Source organism: Peromyscus eremicus, chromosome 2, assembly GCF_949786415.1.
Source record: "Peromyscus eremicus chromosome 2, PerEre_H2_v1, whole genome shotgun sequence".
Lineage (NCBI taxonomy): Eukaryota > Metazoa > Chordata > Mammalia > Rodentia > Cricetidae > Peromyscus > Peromyscus eremicus.
In genome coordinates this window covers 63,383,763-63,398,712 of record NC_081417.1, presented here as the reverse complement: position 1 = coordinate 63,398,712, position 14,950 = coordinate 63,383,763, and the positions used below count along the sequence as shown (strand labels likewise).

The 14,950-nt window shown below is 46.1% G+C and overlaps 1 protein-coding gene across 6 annotated transcripts in view; it reads right to left on the bottom strand.

Annotated features, from left to right (window-relative positions):
- Positions 1–2,391: 2,391 nt before the first annotated feature.
- Positions 2,392–14,950, bottom strand: part of LOC131903558 (phospholipid-transporting ATPase FetA) — a 106,338-nt gene continuing 93,779 nt past the window's right edge. For all 6 annotated transcript variants that reach the window (XM_059254196.1, XM_059254197.1, XM_059254199.1 and 3 more), the window contains 11 exons: positions 14,078–14,242; positions 11,620–11,731; positions 10,250–10,355; positions 9,759–9,906; positions 9,030–9,213; positions 7,306–7,529; positions 5,740–5,823; positions 4,584–4,829; positions 4,270–4,408; positions 2,969–3,099; positions 2,392–2,875 (listed from right to left, as the gene is read on the bottom strand). In XM_059254196.1, the coding sequence (XP_059110179.1) occupies positions 2,690–2,875; positions 2,969–3,099; positions 4,270–4,408; positions 4,584–4,829; positions 5,740–5,823; positions 7,306–7,529; positions 9,030–9,213; positions 9,759–9,906; positions 10,250–10,355; positions 11,620–11,731; positions 14,078–14,242 (1,725 nt within the window). In that variant the 3' untranslated portion in view covers positions 2,392–2,689. The remainder of the gene's footprint in view (positions 2,876–2,968; positions 3,100–4,269; positions 4,409–4,583; positions 4,830–5,739; positions 5,824–7,305; positions 7,530–9,029; positions 9,214–9,758; positions 9,907–10,249; positions 10,356–11,619; positions 11,732–14,077; positions 14,243–14,950) is intronic.

Below are 14,950 nucleotides of genomic sequence, written 5' to 3'. Positions count from 1 at the left end.
ATTTGTGGAAATAAACACAGGCAAAGAGCAAGACTGGTAGCTCAGGCCTGTGATCCCAGCACTTGGGAGGATGAGTACGAGGGTTTCTGTGAGTTCAAAGCTGGCCAGAGCTATAGATTAGGTTCCAGGTCAGCTTGGGCTAGAGTGAGATCCTACCTCAAACAGAGAAACAAACAAATAAAGAGAAATATAGGTCTGAGGAGGTAGCTTAGTTGGTAAAGCGCTTGCCTTGCAAACAGGAAGAGCTGAGTTCCAGCCATGATGGTAAGTGATGATATATGCTTGTAATGCCAGCCTCTGGGTATAGTGGCACACACTTATCATGCTAGCACTTGGGAGGCAAGAAGATCATAAGTTTGAGGCCAGACTAGGTGAGTCAGTTCTAGGCCAACCTGTGAGTCCTATAGCAAGGTGAAGTCATACAATGTACAGCTCGGTGGCGTTTAATAAATTAACAGATTGTAACTGGTCCCATTGAGTCCAGGTTTTTAAGGATAAGTATTAAGTTCACTAGATTAAAAAAAAGGTGGGCCGGGCGGTGGTGGCGCATGCCTTTAATCCCAGCACTCGGGAGGCAGAGCCAGGCGGATCTCCGTGAGTTCAAGCCAGCCTGGGCTACCAAGTGAGTTCTAGGAAAGGCGCAAAGCTACACAGGGAAACCCTGTCTCGAAAAAACCAAAAAAAAAAAAAAAAAAAGGTGGAGAAAAGTATTTGAGGATATGAAAATGATGTTCACAATGCCATGAAGAACAATAGATAAAGGTAAACGGAGGAGTGGTTGAAGACAAGGCTTGAGAAGACCTGATAATAGTGTCTAAAGTTTAACTCTATGTAGAAAGCGAAGTTGGGGCTAGACATGAACATTTTCCTTTCAGGAAGTTTTAATCTGGAAATAGTAATGGGGATGCTGCAAATGGAGAAGACCCAGAGAAATAGTCGTGTGTGCGTGTGTGTGTGTGTGTGTGTGTGTGTGTGTGAAGAAGTGATAATATTCTGAGCAAAGGTAATAATATTAGAGTAACAGGAAGGAAGAGAAACCAAGAAATAAGAATGAAGAATTGTTATGACTTGATGGCTGACTGAATAGGACTAAAAGAAAGAGCAAAGGGTGCCTCCGATCTGGTCACCCTGCCTTGGGTGACTGGGGTGATGGCGATGGTGTCCTGTATGGATGTGGTCAGTAGAAGTTGTGTTTACATTTTGAGAGGTCCGACTAAGTGAAGGGTCCCAGGTTCAGTTCACTATTTAGACCAAGATCTAAGAAGGGATGGGACTAGAGGGTTGAGAATTGTCTTTCTGATGGTATGGGATGTCATGAGTTAGGATAAGATACACAGAAAACTTAAACCTAGGACTGAACTCTTGGAACACATGCTGAAGGTACGTGAACAAGATAGAACTATGTAGTTAAAAATATGTGGTCAGGGCGGTGTTGGCGCAAACCTTTAATCCCAGCACTCGGGAGGCAGAGGCATGTGGAGCTCTGTGAGTTTGAGGTCAGCCTGGTCTACATAGCGAGTTCTAGGGCAGTCAAGTCTACACACAGAGAAACACTGTCTTGACATGCCCCCTCCCCCAAAATAATCCTTGTGTAAAAATGTGTGGTCAGACCAAGGCCAGCATAGACTTTGGGGGGGCAGAAAAGTAGAGTGGAGTGAAAAAGGAGAGGGGCAGAGAATGTGGGTCCATAGGCCATGCTTGGATCGATAATGCTTCACAATGATATTGCTCAGATTATATTATTGTCACTAGGGCCCCAATAGACCAGACAAATCTCTTCACTCCAAAATAAGCAATTTATTTCTCCATTTATTTCTCCACAAACTTCTTAGAAACATCTTTTCAAGTACGTACAATTTCTTCTCAGAATCATTTTATAGAAGACAAATGCTCAGCAGCAATGGCTTACATCCCATTAAGAAATTATTTTCTAAATCCTGTGTTGTTCCCCTCCAGGTTCTAATGCCTGAATAAACATCAGTTCTTAGATCAAAGGGGTCAGAGAGGGAAAGGCAAAACTTTGAGCTGTCCTATCCAGGCAGGACCTGCCTCCATTTTCTTTCCTTTCTTCTTCTTCTTCTTCTTCTTCTTCTTCTTCTTCTTCTTCTTCTTCTTCTTCTTCTTCTTCTTCTTCTTCTTCTTCTTTTTCTTCTTTTCTATTTGGTCCAGAAACTCTCCTTCAGTTTCTTCAGACCAAGTCTTCACGGCTCCCTCCTCCTCTGCTGCTCAGGGCCAGCCAAACACTTACCCTGGCACCCTGAATCTTCCAGATAAATCTGAAAATGGTGTCTGGGTGGGATATGTTCATGTGGGGTTCTGGGAAGGTTTACAGTTGCTCTGGGTACGAGAGGGACAGGCCCAAACTGAGATTCTTAGGCCCGTCTTCTTCTTTATTGCCCCGCTTCATCTCTCCCACATCTGCTTGTCTGGATGACAGTGTGGAAGGCAGGATGGGAGGCGTGAACTTGCTTTTTCTTGAAATGCTGTAACTCTGGCTGATATCTGGGGCTGTTGTGTCTTCCCTTGCCTTTCCAGGGTACAGCTTTCTGGGGGATGAGGAAGCTGAAGGCCTGGGGGTAGGTTGATGCTGTTTCTCAAGACCCTCATCCCTTTTTACTAAGTTGCATAAATTAAAGGGAGGAAGAGCAATTATTGACTGATCGAGGGTTTTCCTAAGGGCCTCTGCTTTTTACAGGAACTTCTTGTTTGTTTTGAAGGCCTTGGACTTCAGTGTCTTGCCAGATGTGATGAGGTCCCCAAAGCCCTGTTTGTGGGAGAACGCATAGGCAGAACGTCGAAGGCCTGGGTGTTTTGCTTTGGTCTTGACCGTGGGTGGCAGCGGATGTTTCAAGCAAAAATGAATCCTGTTCAAAACCTATTCCAGAGCATGGGGGACAAGGTTTTCAGAACGGAGGCAAAGGAAAGGGGACCGTGAATTCTGGCTGCGCAGGCTCCCTCCTCCACTCACCTTGTCCACATTGACAGGACAGAGTATCGGTTTCAGGAAGCTGTAGCCGATCACAGGAATCATACAAAGGACCGTGCTGAGGATCAGACACAGCCACAGCTGTGGCTGGTTAAGGTTGTTCCTGGCCACACCTGCAAACAGTGAACCAGGAAAGCAGAGGCTGAAACACCTTGGGGAGGGTGTTGGGGGTGGGAGAAATCATCCAGGGCATAGCTCCATTCTCCAGGCCCAAGAAGGAAGTTACTGATTTCCAGACAATCTAGTCCCCTGAGAAGTAATATAACTGTAAGCAAAGTCACTATATAATTTTTACCTTCACAACTACTTAGCAGTAGTAGTGTACCTTCCTGGAAAAGGTTGCTTTGGTGCCTGATACATTCCCATGCCTTTGTCTCCCTCCAGAGGCTGGGCTGGACAGAGCGGGAGAGGGAGGGGGGTTAGAAGAGCTCCCTAGTGCATTCACGCGACAGCGAATAGCAGACATTGGGGCCAGCACGACAGTTCAGAGGTCAGCGTGTCTCCAAGCCTGACACCTGAGTTCTGTCCCTGGGACCCACATAGTAGAAGGTGAGAACTAACTCCTTCAACTTGTTATTTCTCTCTGTCTCTCACATGCCCAATAAATAATTATATAATAAATAAATGTGATACAAATTTAAAAACATACAAAGCTTTGGAGAAGAAATATGAGTTAGTGGACTGACAAGAGGCAGGAAGCAAGTCCATCTGCATGGCACCTGAACAGCAGTGAGAAAGGGTCAGTGTAAGAGGCAGCAAGGCAGCAGCCTCAGCAGGAGTTTGCACTGCAATTTCAAGTCATTTGATTGAAAAAATAAACAAAGACACAAAAAACCAAGGCTGGAGGGATGGCTCAGCAGTTAAGGGCTGAGCTGCTTTTCCAGAGGACCCAGGTTCAATTCTCAGCACCCACATGGCAGCTCACAGCTGTCTGTAACTCCAGTTCCAGGGGATCAGACACTCTTACACAGACATACATGCAGCAAAACACATACCAATGCAAATAAAATAAAAATCACAAATCATAAAACAAGCAAAGTCCCCCAAATGCTGCTAATAATTCTTGCCCTATCACTTCAAGAGAGACCTGCGAAGATCAAATAATCTAAGATATTTGAAAAAAAAAATGGAAATTCTAAAGTTAAATGTTTTCCTAGGAAGGTTCTGCACCCCTTTGGAGCAGTCTAAGCATCAAGTATGTAATCTAGAGTTTCTCGGTAAACATTAGATTAGCACTGTATTAGTCCTCCCCCATGCCGAACGCCCGCTGGCCAGGGTCCTACCTAGGAACTGGAAGGTGCTGGGGAACATCAGACACAAGCCATCACTATACAGGAAGAACAAGACGCAGAAGTAGAGACCCAGGCTACCCCAGGTGAAGGCATGGCTTATCGTCGTCCAGGTGTTTGTCCTCAGGGCGATCTGAAAGGCACCAGCTCCTGTGTAAGCTGTATAACTTCTCAGCCTCTTCCATTCTCTCAGCCCGCAATGGAAGGTGTTCCCTGCACCCTCCCTCTCTCCACCTCCCTTTCTCGACAGACAGGTTCCCACCCATCCCCTCACTCCTGCTACACACTCCGCTATACGGGGGCCACACCTGCATCGTCATCACCCAGATCAAGGTGGTCTGCACTATCAAGGAGAAGGACTGGAAGTCAGAGATGTCTTTTCCATCACTGCGTTCTGAGTTGAAGATGGTCCCCATGGGGACAAAGAAGAGCACGAAGGAACTGTAGATGCCATGCATCAAACACTTCATAAATTCCTTCTTGTTGAAATACAGGTTGTGCTGTCCTGGCTCATACAGCTCTGGGTAACACAGACTCCATGTTTCATTCACATCCTGGTAATATCAGGGGGTTAGGAGAAGGTCAGGACCTCACTTAGTGTACTGCAGGCTACCCAGGATCTCCTCATGGAGTGCTTGAGAAGCAGGACCAGAGAACAGAGCAGTGGTCACAGCCCTCTCTAGATGAGGCCCTGTAGCAGAAAGCCTGGAGGCAGGAGAGGATGTGGGGGTGACAAGGGAGCACTCTGACAGATGGAAGGGAGGGGAGGAGCTTGGGGGAGGGGGACAGGGGCCTAAGTCCCCAGGTAGAAGTGTTTCTTTGGTTAAATATTCTTGTGTCAAAAGTCACAGGAAAACCCATTAGGATTAGCAAGTCCTTTGGAAGATACTCCTCATCTATTGGAGACTTATTTCTAACTGGTGCCCAGAATGGAGGCTGGAGTAGAAGTCAGGGAGACAGCTATCAGGACTTTTTTTTTTTTTTTTTTTAGTCCTTGGCTGTCCTGGATCTCGCTCTGTAGACCAGGCTGGCCTCGAACTCAGAGATCCACCTGCCTCTCTGCCTCTGCCTCCCGAGTGCTAGGCTTAAAGGTGTGTGCCACCACTGCCCGGTCTCAGGACTCTTACTAAGGAGGGAATCTCTAACAGGTAAAAGACACTGAGCCCTGGGCTGGTCCCCTGTGTCATGAGGAATTGTGCCCACGGCACATGCCTGACTTTTAGAACGCCACCGAGGCCTCCCGCGGCAGGTTGTCTCGTCCCTGTCCTTTGGCTCTGTTCCTCGCACTAAGTTTTGCCGGAGTCCTTCCTCACCCGCTGACACCGTCTAGGTGGTCAGCTCCTTTCCTTGCTCTAGAAATGACTTCCTTCACACTGGATTTTGGAGAGCCCACTGTTGATTTCTTCCTCACTCTTCGAGTCCAGGGTTTCAATCCTGTCTAAGAGACCTGCTCCTGGCTCTTACCTTTTCAAACAGACTCAAGCCGAGCACAGGGAGGGAAGTGTAGACCAGATTGTAGCAGGTGATAAACCAAGTATCATACACTGTCTGCAAGAGAACCAAGGGGATTTTTTTTTTTTAGATTTCTTTCTTCACAAAGCCCCAGCTCTATGCCCCGTCCCTCCCTGCCCCCCCCCCCCAACCAGTCTCCTGGTCCCCTACCTAGCATGACTGAATCTGGTGTAGAGTCCCAGTCTTTCTTTGATATTACTCTAGAACCCAGATTCCTAGACCGAGGGAGGCAAGGCCATGCTGAGCTTCCAAGATTGACCTGAAACAACCCTACTCTGCTCTGCACTGTCCCTCTGGGTATAGAGAGGACACAGATGGGCTTCCAGGGAAAGCTAGCCATAGTCCTGAACCTCTAGGCAAGTGAAGTTTGAGGTTCTTTATCTGCTTGGTGGCATTCAGTGGCTTCTGTGGCCCTGACCATTTACTAACAGGGTAAGGGACAAAGATGTAAGGACTCTTCTCCAGTTGGGTGTTCCATCCTGGAACCTAGTGAGGGCCACTTTCCTTACTGTCCACAGGAGCCAGACCACTCCCACAGACCAGACAGGCCTGACAAGGACCGGGGGAGTCAGTCTGCTCTGCCTGTCGACTGTAGTGTGTAGGCATCTCACAAGATAACCAGGCCTCGCGTTGTTTATCTTGGGAAATTCCCGAAAGACTTCTCACAGGATGTAGGGCTCTTCTTATAACATCAAAATCCACATTTCCTTACTGGGTTGTGATTTCATATTCAAATGTGAAATTAATTTATCAGAGAAACAATCTGTGCATGTTGGGGCAGCCTGGGCAGCAGTAGTTCTAAGTACGGGTGGGCACCACGACAGCCTCTCTGTCAGGATCCAGGAAGCTCCTGGAGGCTTGCCAGTCTTTAGTCTAAGCTGCATGGATGATATATTTGGACTGTTGTCATTATTCACCTACAGACTTAGAATATAACCATTTTAAAGTACCTCAGAAGCATGTAGAATGGAACTATTACAGCTTTATGATTCTGATGATTTAAAAATAAATGTGGCTCTTCCATGTTATAATCACAAAATTAAAACTAGTATTTAAAAGTGGAGAAGTCCAGTTCCCGAGGATCTGAAACAGTCTTTTGGTCTTTGAGGGCACCAGGCATGTGCCTCAAAGCACACATACATACATACATGCAGGTAAAACATTCATACATATGAAATAAAAAAATCTAAAAGTAATAAAAGTGGAGAATTATTAAGATATCATGGGCAATAAAAACACAAAGATGACTTTAGATGCTAAGAGAACTTCCAGATCCTCCAATTTTTCTTGATTATATATGTTGAGAACTCTAGTATTAGTGTAGTTCATGGAAGAGTTCTGAAGGCAGCAGTCAGTAACAGAATCCTATGATCTGCAAATGTAAGGTCAATGTAGGTTGGGCAATGGGATTAATACAGGGCAAAGAGAGGGATGGCAACACTTCATATACTGGCTTCTAGAGAAAGAAAACTGTCCATGCGTGGCTAATAGGATGGAGAGTGCTACCCACTCTCTTACCTGTGCAGAAAACCCGTTGAAGAAGGCATACCAGAAGTGCACCAGTGTAAAGGCGAAGTTTTTGTAAAAGAAGTAGCTGAGGAACTTGCACATGCGATTGTAAGACCAGCGGCCATGGACCATGAGGAGACGCTGAAGATGGTGGAACTGGGCGAAGGAGAAGTCACTGCTGAGTATGGCCTGCATCCCTTCATGGCCGCTGATGCCAACCCCAATGTGGGCAGCTGCAATGAAACCCCAGACATTTCTAAGCCATGAAGACTGTTTGCTGGATTCTTACCCTGGGAGTGTAAAGGGAATGAGGAGATACAGACCTTGTATTTTACATTTGGAACTGTTAGGCCCAGGTAAAAACGGCATCTTCACAGTGGAATCTTTTGTTTTTGATTGACTGCCCTTGCCCCACGCCCTGGGAAGCCCCTTCTTCTGTATTTTGTTTTGGATGCTGTCATTCAAGATTACTTGGTACAGCCAGCACTAGAAGGTCACCCTCTTCCCCTCTGCGGGCCATCTGAACTCTTTCTAACTACTCAGATAATTGTGAGTTAAATCCCTTGTTATCCATAGAAGCTACTTAAATGGATTAAGAATACAGGGTGAATGCCAATCTAAGGCAATATTTAATTACCCACATTTATCTAAGGGGCAAAATCCCACCTGTTCAGAGGGATATACAATGTACATACTTGGTTAGTGAGAAATAAACTCTTCTGGGGACTTAAAGTGATTTTTTTTGCTGGATAAAGCAAGATTGTATTTCATAGAAGATAAGAAACTGGATTTCCTAAAAGGTTTAATTACTCTGACAACTCACTATTCTGGTTACATTCACTGATTTTCTCAATGTATACCTACAGTATTAGGTTCATGTAACCCTACATTAGCTCAATAGGGTTAACTGAAATCTCTTTTTTCCCCATTTATTTGTTTGTTTATTTATTTATTTATTTATTTATTTATTTATTTATTTATTCCTGAGACAGGATTTCTCTGTGTAGCCTTAGCTATCCTGGAACTTGTTCTGTAGACTAGGCTGGTCCTGAACTCAGAGACCCACCTGCCCCTGCCTCCGGAGTGCTGGGATTAAAGGCGTGCAGCACCATGCCCAGCTAGGATAACTGAAGTTTCTAAAGTCTCAAAGACTGGAGCAAGAACACTTTCTAGAACCGAAGTAGAGGCTGGACTGTCTGGTAATGTTTCCTGTGTAAGATTTTGTTCATACCTCACAGATCAACATGTTTCTGGACATGCACTTGAAATTTAAACCAGAAAATTTTTGCTATTTGCTTCTTCTGGTACGAATTTCTATAAATCACCCATTCCCCTCCACAGGGGAATACAGCAGGTTCTCAGGAGCATGGTCTTGAGCCCACAGATTGAGAGCCTGACTCCTACAGAGGCTCTCTCTGTGGACCCGATGCCATCTCAGATAGATGGTGCAGTACTGCGTGGCCTGCTGGGATGTAAGGGAGTGCGTGTGCTCATGTGGGGTTACCTTCATTGTACCTGTGAATGAATCTGAGTTTGTGCATGCCTATGGCTGCAGATTTAAGCGAGAGTTCCCGGATAAAGGAGTGTGAATGGGGTTGCAAACATTAAATGCACACTTCGTAAGTTAGGTGGGAGCATGGTCAACAACACAATACCATTCAGATCAGTTTTGCCCACGGAGGAAGGGAGAGTAAACCATGGCTGGGGACTACTACCCACTGCCCCTCACATGCCTTTGATCATGCCGATGTCATTGGCCCCATCCCCGATGGCCAGTGTCACCACCTTCTTGTACCTCTTCACCAGGTCTACCACTTGGGCCTTCTGAAGGGGGGTCATCCGGCAGCAGATTACCGCCTTGCACATGCATGCTGTTCGCAGTAGCTCCAACTCCATGTTCCCTTCTAGAGCATAGGCCTATAGCACCAAGACACACTTACTCATGTGTTACCCCAAAGTCTTTCAGGGTTGGACCTTCCCTTTGTCTCTCCTGTCTTTTCTAGGGCCAGCCTAGCTCCTCACAAGGTGCTCTACCCCCAAAGGGGGCCACCTCTTGAGTTAGTTCTAGATGTGAGTTAGTTTCCTTGCATCTGGCCCAGCCTTCAGTGGGAAACCGTTTATGGCCTCTCACTGGGTCAAAACAGTCTATGGGTCATTAGGCCAAGTGACTTCTAAAGGGTCCTGTTCTACTTGTTTGCCCCTTTCCCCTAAGTAGCAAGCCATGTTAGTAGGAAAAACTTGAATAAAGAATAAAGGAAGACTTTTCTTTGGCTTCTTTTTCTTCATATACTCTTGTCTAGAATAGCCTGGAGAAAGATGTCTTTCAGGGAAGAATACCCCAGGGAAGGGGAGTAGGGTGACTCATAAAATAGAGAAGGGGTTTAGTTTCCCTGAGTTGGGTTGGACCTAGGGATAGAGTGACTTGGGATAAAGGAACAGAGTGGTAGTTCTGTGTTGCCCACCAGACTGTAGCCACTGATGACCAAGCCATAGTCGCCATTGGGTATCTCGTCAAGTACTCTTATAGGCATTTTGGGTTTCCTGGTAAGACAAATGTTTATGGGATCTGATTCCAGTAGAGACTCAGGTTTCATCTTGTTCCTTGCACTCCTGGAAACCAAAAAACCACGGTCAGAGTCTCATCTGAAGCCCTACAACGTAGGAAGAAAAAACATGTCCAAGGTCAATGTGGACAAGGAAGGTCCCAGGCCTCTCCAGAGCAGCAGGCAGCTTTAGACTCATTTGAGTGAGGCCTCTGCTGCCACATCCACAGTTCTCCACCCACACTAAGTCCTTTAGGCCATGTGCTTCTTTATGAAATTATCTCAACTACTTTGGGTGTTCTGTTTCCCTTTCCTCATTTCTTCTCTGTCCCTTCTGTGGAGGGGACCACATTTGGGGAAAGGGGAGAGGAAAGCTTGGGTCTAGACTGAGGCTGTGTTCCTGTGTGTACCTGAGTTCTTGCAGAACACTTTCCCTGTCTGTGCCTTCCACCGTGAACACCCCATCCATTTCATCCTTGAATATCCTACAGGCGTAGGCGATGTTCACAGCAGTCTCTAGGGAAAAGGGAACACGGTCTCATTTTGACTGGCACTTACAGAGTCCTTACAGTGCACTCACTTGGATAGAGACAGTAGGCTCAGAGCCCACTCGTCCATGTTTGCCTTGGATACAGTTAAAATGACATGTGTTCTTCATGAACCAGGGGAGACTGTAGCCAAACATTCACAGGTGAGTTTGTGAATTTATTTATGAATAGCCAGGACCATTCAGACTCAGTCTTCTCTAAAAGGTCTCTCCTTATTGGTGAGTGTGTGTACGTGTGCCACAGCACATGTGTGTGGGGTCAGAGGGCACCCTGCAGGAGGCTATTCTCTTCTTCTACCATATGGGCCCCAGGGGGTGATGTCAGGTGGTCACAGTCTTAGTGGCAAGCCCTTCATCCTCAGAGCCATCTTGCTTGCCTGTGGGTATGTTTCTTTGAACAGCACCATTCCTATGTTTATGCTAAATTGTATAAGAACAGAGACATGCTCGAATTGTATCATTTCTTTTATATTAAGAAACCTAGGATTTGGAATAAATTAATGCTAAAGAAAAAATAAAAATAAAATTAATGCCCAAGTGCAATGAGAATGTATAAGAGAGATGCAATTTTCCCAGAAACTTCTCACTGGAAGTTCCTGAAGGATTCATAGGACTGTGCAGGAGAAGCCAAGGTATTTTGAGTAGGAAAACAACCCAGACCCAGGAGCAGGAATTGGGTTTGGGGCGGACACATGAAAATAATGGTCACAATAGGGGAGATAAGGATGTGCGAGTAGCAACAGACTGTCTAGGTCCTTGAAGGCCAAAGAGGTGTTTACATCATGAAGTCACTGTAGGTCCCTGAGTAGCAGGCTAATATACAATTAGTTTATGTAAGGGTGATACAGTTGACGGCTGTGTGTAGACTATGCTGAAATTCGTAAGGGCAAGAGGCAGAGAGAGCAGACCGCAGGGACGAAGGCTGAACAAGGGTGGCAGCAGTCAGGATTTTCAGAAGAGAGGGTGGAATGTGGTAAGAGAACAGTCTTTGGGACAACAGACAAGGTACTATTAAAGACGACGTTATCAAGTTCTCATATGGTCCATTCCCTCCTGATGGGTCACATCTGATTTGTCTCTGTCACCAGTCACCACCACTACAGAGTAAGTAACAAACTATATACGAAAGTGGGAAGGAAGCCGGGTATCTGGCAAGGACTTGGTCACACAAAGAAGGAAAAGATGGTTAACCTGGGCAGGAAGGGGGTTGTCCAAGCTGGTAGTTTCCTTTACCTTGCTTGTCGCCAGTTAGAACCCACACTTTGACTTTGGCTTTGTTCAGGGTGACAATTGTCTGAGGTACTCCGCTCTGAAGCTTGTCTTCTATGGCTGTGGCCCCTAGTAACTTCAGAGAGGAGACACTGGTGAGTGAGGTCAAGGACGAGAGCTCCAGCACTAAGTGCATATGCACCTCAGCACTCTGAGCTGACTCTCCTGGCAGGGGGGTCCCCGAGGGAAAAGTCAGCACAAAATGCCTCTGACACACAGCTGTTGTTTGTTTGTTTGTTCGAGACACGGTTTCTCTGTGTAGCCCTGGCTGTCCTGAACTCACTCTGTAGACCAGGCTGGCCTTGAACTCACAGAGATCTGCCTGCCTCTGCAAGGAATTATAGGCATGTGCCACCACACCTGGCAACATGCAGTTTTTAACCACACACTGAAATCAAAGTTAGAAACACAGCATTAGAAACTGGAGACAGAAGAGCCTCGCACAAGTCATACATGAAGCTATGTGCTCACACCAAACCTGAACTTCCTGTATCACAGCACGTTTCCTGGCCGGTTTGAGGCCACTGAGTCCATCTGAGACTCTCACAACTCTCCGCCTCACTGGATTAGGAGAATATGGTCTGACACTAAGCCTTTTGTTTATAGTATTCCTACAGTGCGGACATGGGGGTGGGCCCCACAACCAAACTGAGGAGCGGGGAGACTGACGGACGAAGGCAGAGTGGAAGAAGGCTGAGGTCTCTACCATGTTTTCTGGCTGTCAGTAATTTCTCTCTTCACAGTAGAGCCAGCCTGGTCAGTCTGGTAACCAACAAATACACACCTCTAGGGTCGTCTTAACTTCTCTTTTTCTTTCTTTTTTATTTTTATTTTTTCCTGAGACAGTGTTTCTCTGTGTAGCCCTGGCTGCCCTAGAACTAGCACTGTAGACCAGGCTGGCCTCGAACTCAAGAGATCTGCCTGCCTCCTGAGTGCTGGGATTAAAGGTGTTGTTAAAGGCGTAGGCCACCACCGCTGGGCGACTTCCCTTTTTCTTATGTCTATAATCAACCCATCTGCAAATTCTACTGACTCTAGAAGAACAGAACAGGATGCTGCCCACATTGTAACTACCTTTTTGTCGTGGCTGTCTGTGCAGAGTGGTGGCTGGAGAAGCTGTCACATCCCTCCTGTGGTCTCCGACCCTTCGGGGGCAGGTGCCACACTGGCCTCTGAGGACTCTCACCCATGTCTGCGGGGCCTTTGTTCTGCCTCCTTCCCGGTCCTGTTCCAGCTGCTCTGCTGTTTAACAGGTTAAGCCTGCCCTCGCTGGGTCTTTCCTATTGCCCTCGCTGGGTCTTTCCTATTGCCCCTCGCTGGGTCTTTCCTATTGCCCCTCGCTGGGTCTTTCCTATTGCCCCTCGCTGGGTCTTTTCTATTGCCCCTCGCTGGGTCTTTCCTATTGCCCCTCGCTGGGTCTTTCCTATTGCCCCTCGCTGGGTCTTTCCTATTGCCATCACCCATCAACGGTGTGTGAAGAGCTGGTTAGCATAGCTAGGGAGCGGCTTGGCTTGTCAGCTTCCTGAGGATTCCCTCAGGTGTCTTCTCCACAGAGCAGACCAAACGCCTTGTAATACAACAGTGCCTCTGCCCCTTCAAACCTGAAGCGCATGCTGACTTTCTCTTCTGACATTATTTCATTTTTTCCCCTGTAATATTTTCACCACCTAACATACTGTATATATATATATATATAAAACCTTTTGCCTGTTTTCTCTACCAGTACATAGGACACAGTGGCTCACTGCAGCACTTGATATATATGTTGAATGAGTAAATTATTTTTGTCTTGATTATGACATTAATTCCTACTGAATCATCGAATCTGTATGTTATTCAGATCCTTCCTTCTGGATTCATTCTCCTTCCTTCCCTTTCTTCCTTTATTTTGAGACAGAATCTTCATCCTGCTATGTAGCTAAGGATGAGCCTGAAGTTCCAACCCCCCTGCCTTCACCTCCCAAGTGCTGCAGTACAGGCTTGTATTCCCAGACCCAGCTTTATGCGCACTCGGGATGGAGCTCAGAGCTTCGTGCATGCTAGACCAGTACTCCATCAACTGTGCTGCATTCCTAGCCCCAGACTATGTCGTGGTTTTTTTTGTTTTATTTTTGTTTGTTTGTTTGTTTGTTTTGAGCAGATTTTGAGGGATAAGAAGAAGGACTTTAAAAAAACTATAGCCAGAACAGTTTTTCAAAATGAATTTAGAAGATTCTGGGTATGTTCAATCAACATGAAGCCCTGTACTTAGTTTCCCAGACACAAAATTTTGGGGCTTTCTTATTGAGCTTACCTATCTTCCTCCCAGAGAAAGGCTCATGTGTTGATCCTGTGGAGGTCACTCTTAGATCGCTTGCTCAAGCTACTAGCTGCCATCCCCACCATCTCTGCCCTCAGTCTGTCTCGAGCTCTTCATACTCACCATTAAGTCGCTTTCAACTTCTTCATAGACCAGAGTTAATTTTCTTTCTCGATCCTCTAAAGTCAGGCGGGCTTCACTGTGCTTTTTAATCCACGTCTGGAAAAATGCATTATCCAATTCTCGGTAAGCTACCATGAGGGTGCGAAGGCCTTCACTGGCAAAATCCTGGAAGATATGTATGTGTGCCAAACCTGAGCTGGTAAGGCAGAGGTAAGAGACTGGCAGACTGACCACAGGGCCCATCTGCCTGTAAAACAGAGTTTCCTAGTTAGGGCCATGTGACTAGTCTTGTACTTTCTAAGGAAAATGTTCCAGGGAAGCCAAGTGAGGTGATACGTGTATGTAATCACAGCACTTGAAGACTGAGGTAGGAAGATCCTAAGGTCCAGGTCAGCCTAGGCTATGTCTAGAGTTCTTTCTTCTAAGATCTGGATAATAATAATATACTCCTTACAGAGGGGATAATGATGGTGATGGCATGAAAACAGAGAGAATAATAGACTAAGAGGGAGTTGTTATAAAGTGATGTTACATAATAAGGTGTTATTACTCTTTGCAAATACACATTCAGTTTTTCCCTCATCCTTTCTCCATCAAGTACTCAATGAACAACTTAGACAGCACATGCTCACAGTCTGTCTGCATCTCATTGTTTAGCTGAGCTGCTATAGACAACTGTACTAATCTGGGGTGAGTTAGTATGTTCATTCCTTGGTCACAGATATATCTTAGTTAGCCATAGGTAGCCATGCTGCTGGAGTATAGCCTGGTCATAAGGAGGCCTGGGTGAGAATGTGAGTAGCCTCGAGCAGAACTCACCCATCTGAGGATGGGTTAGAAGCAGATTTTATGTATCAGACCTTCAAATCACCA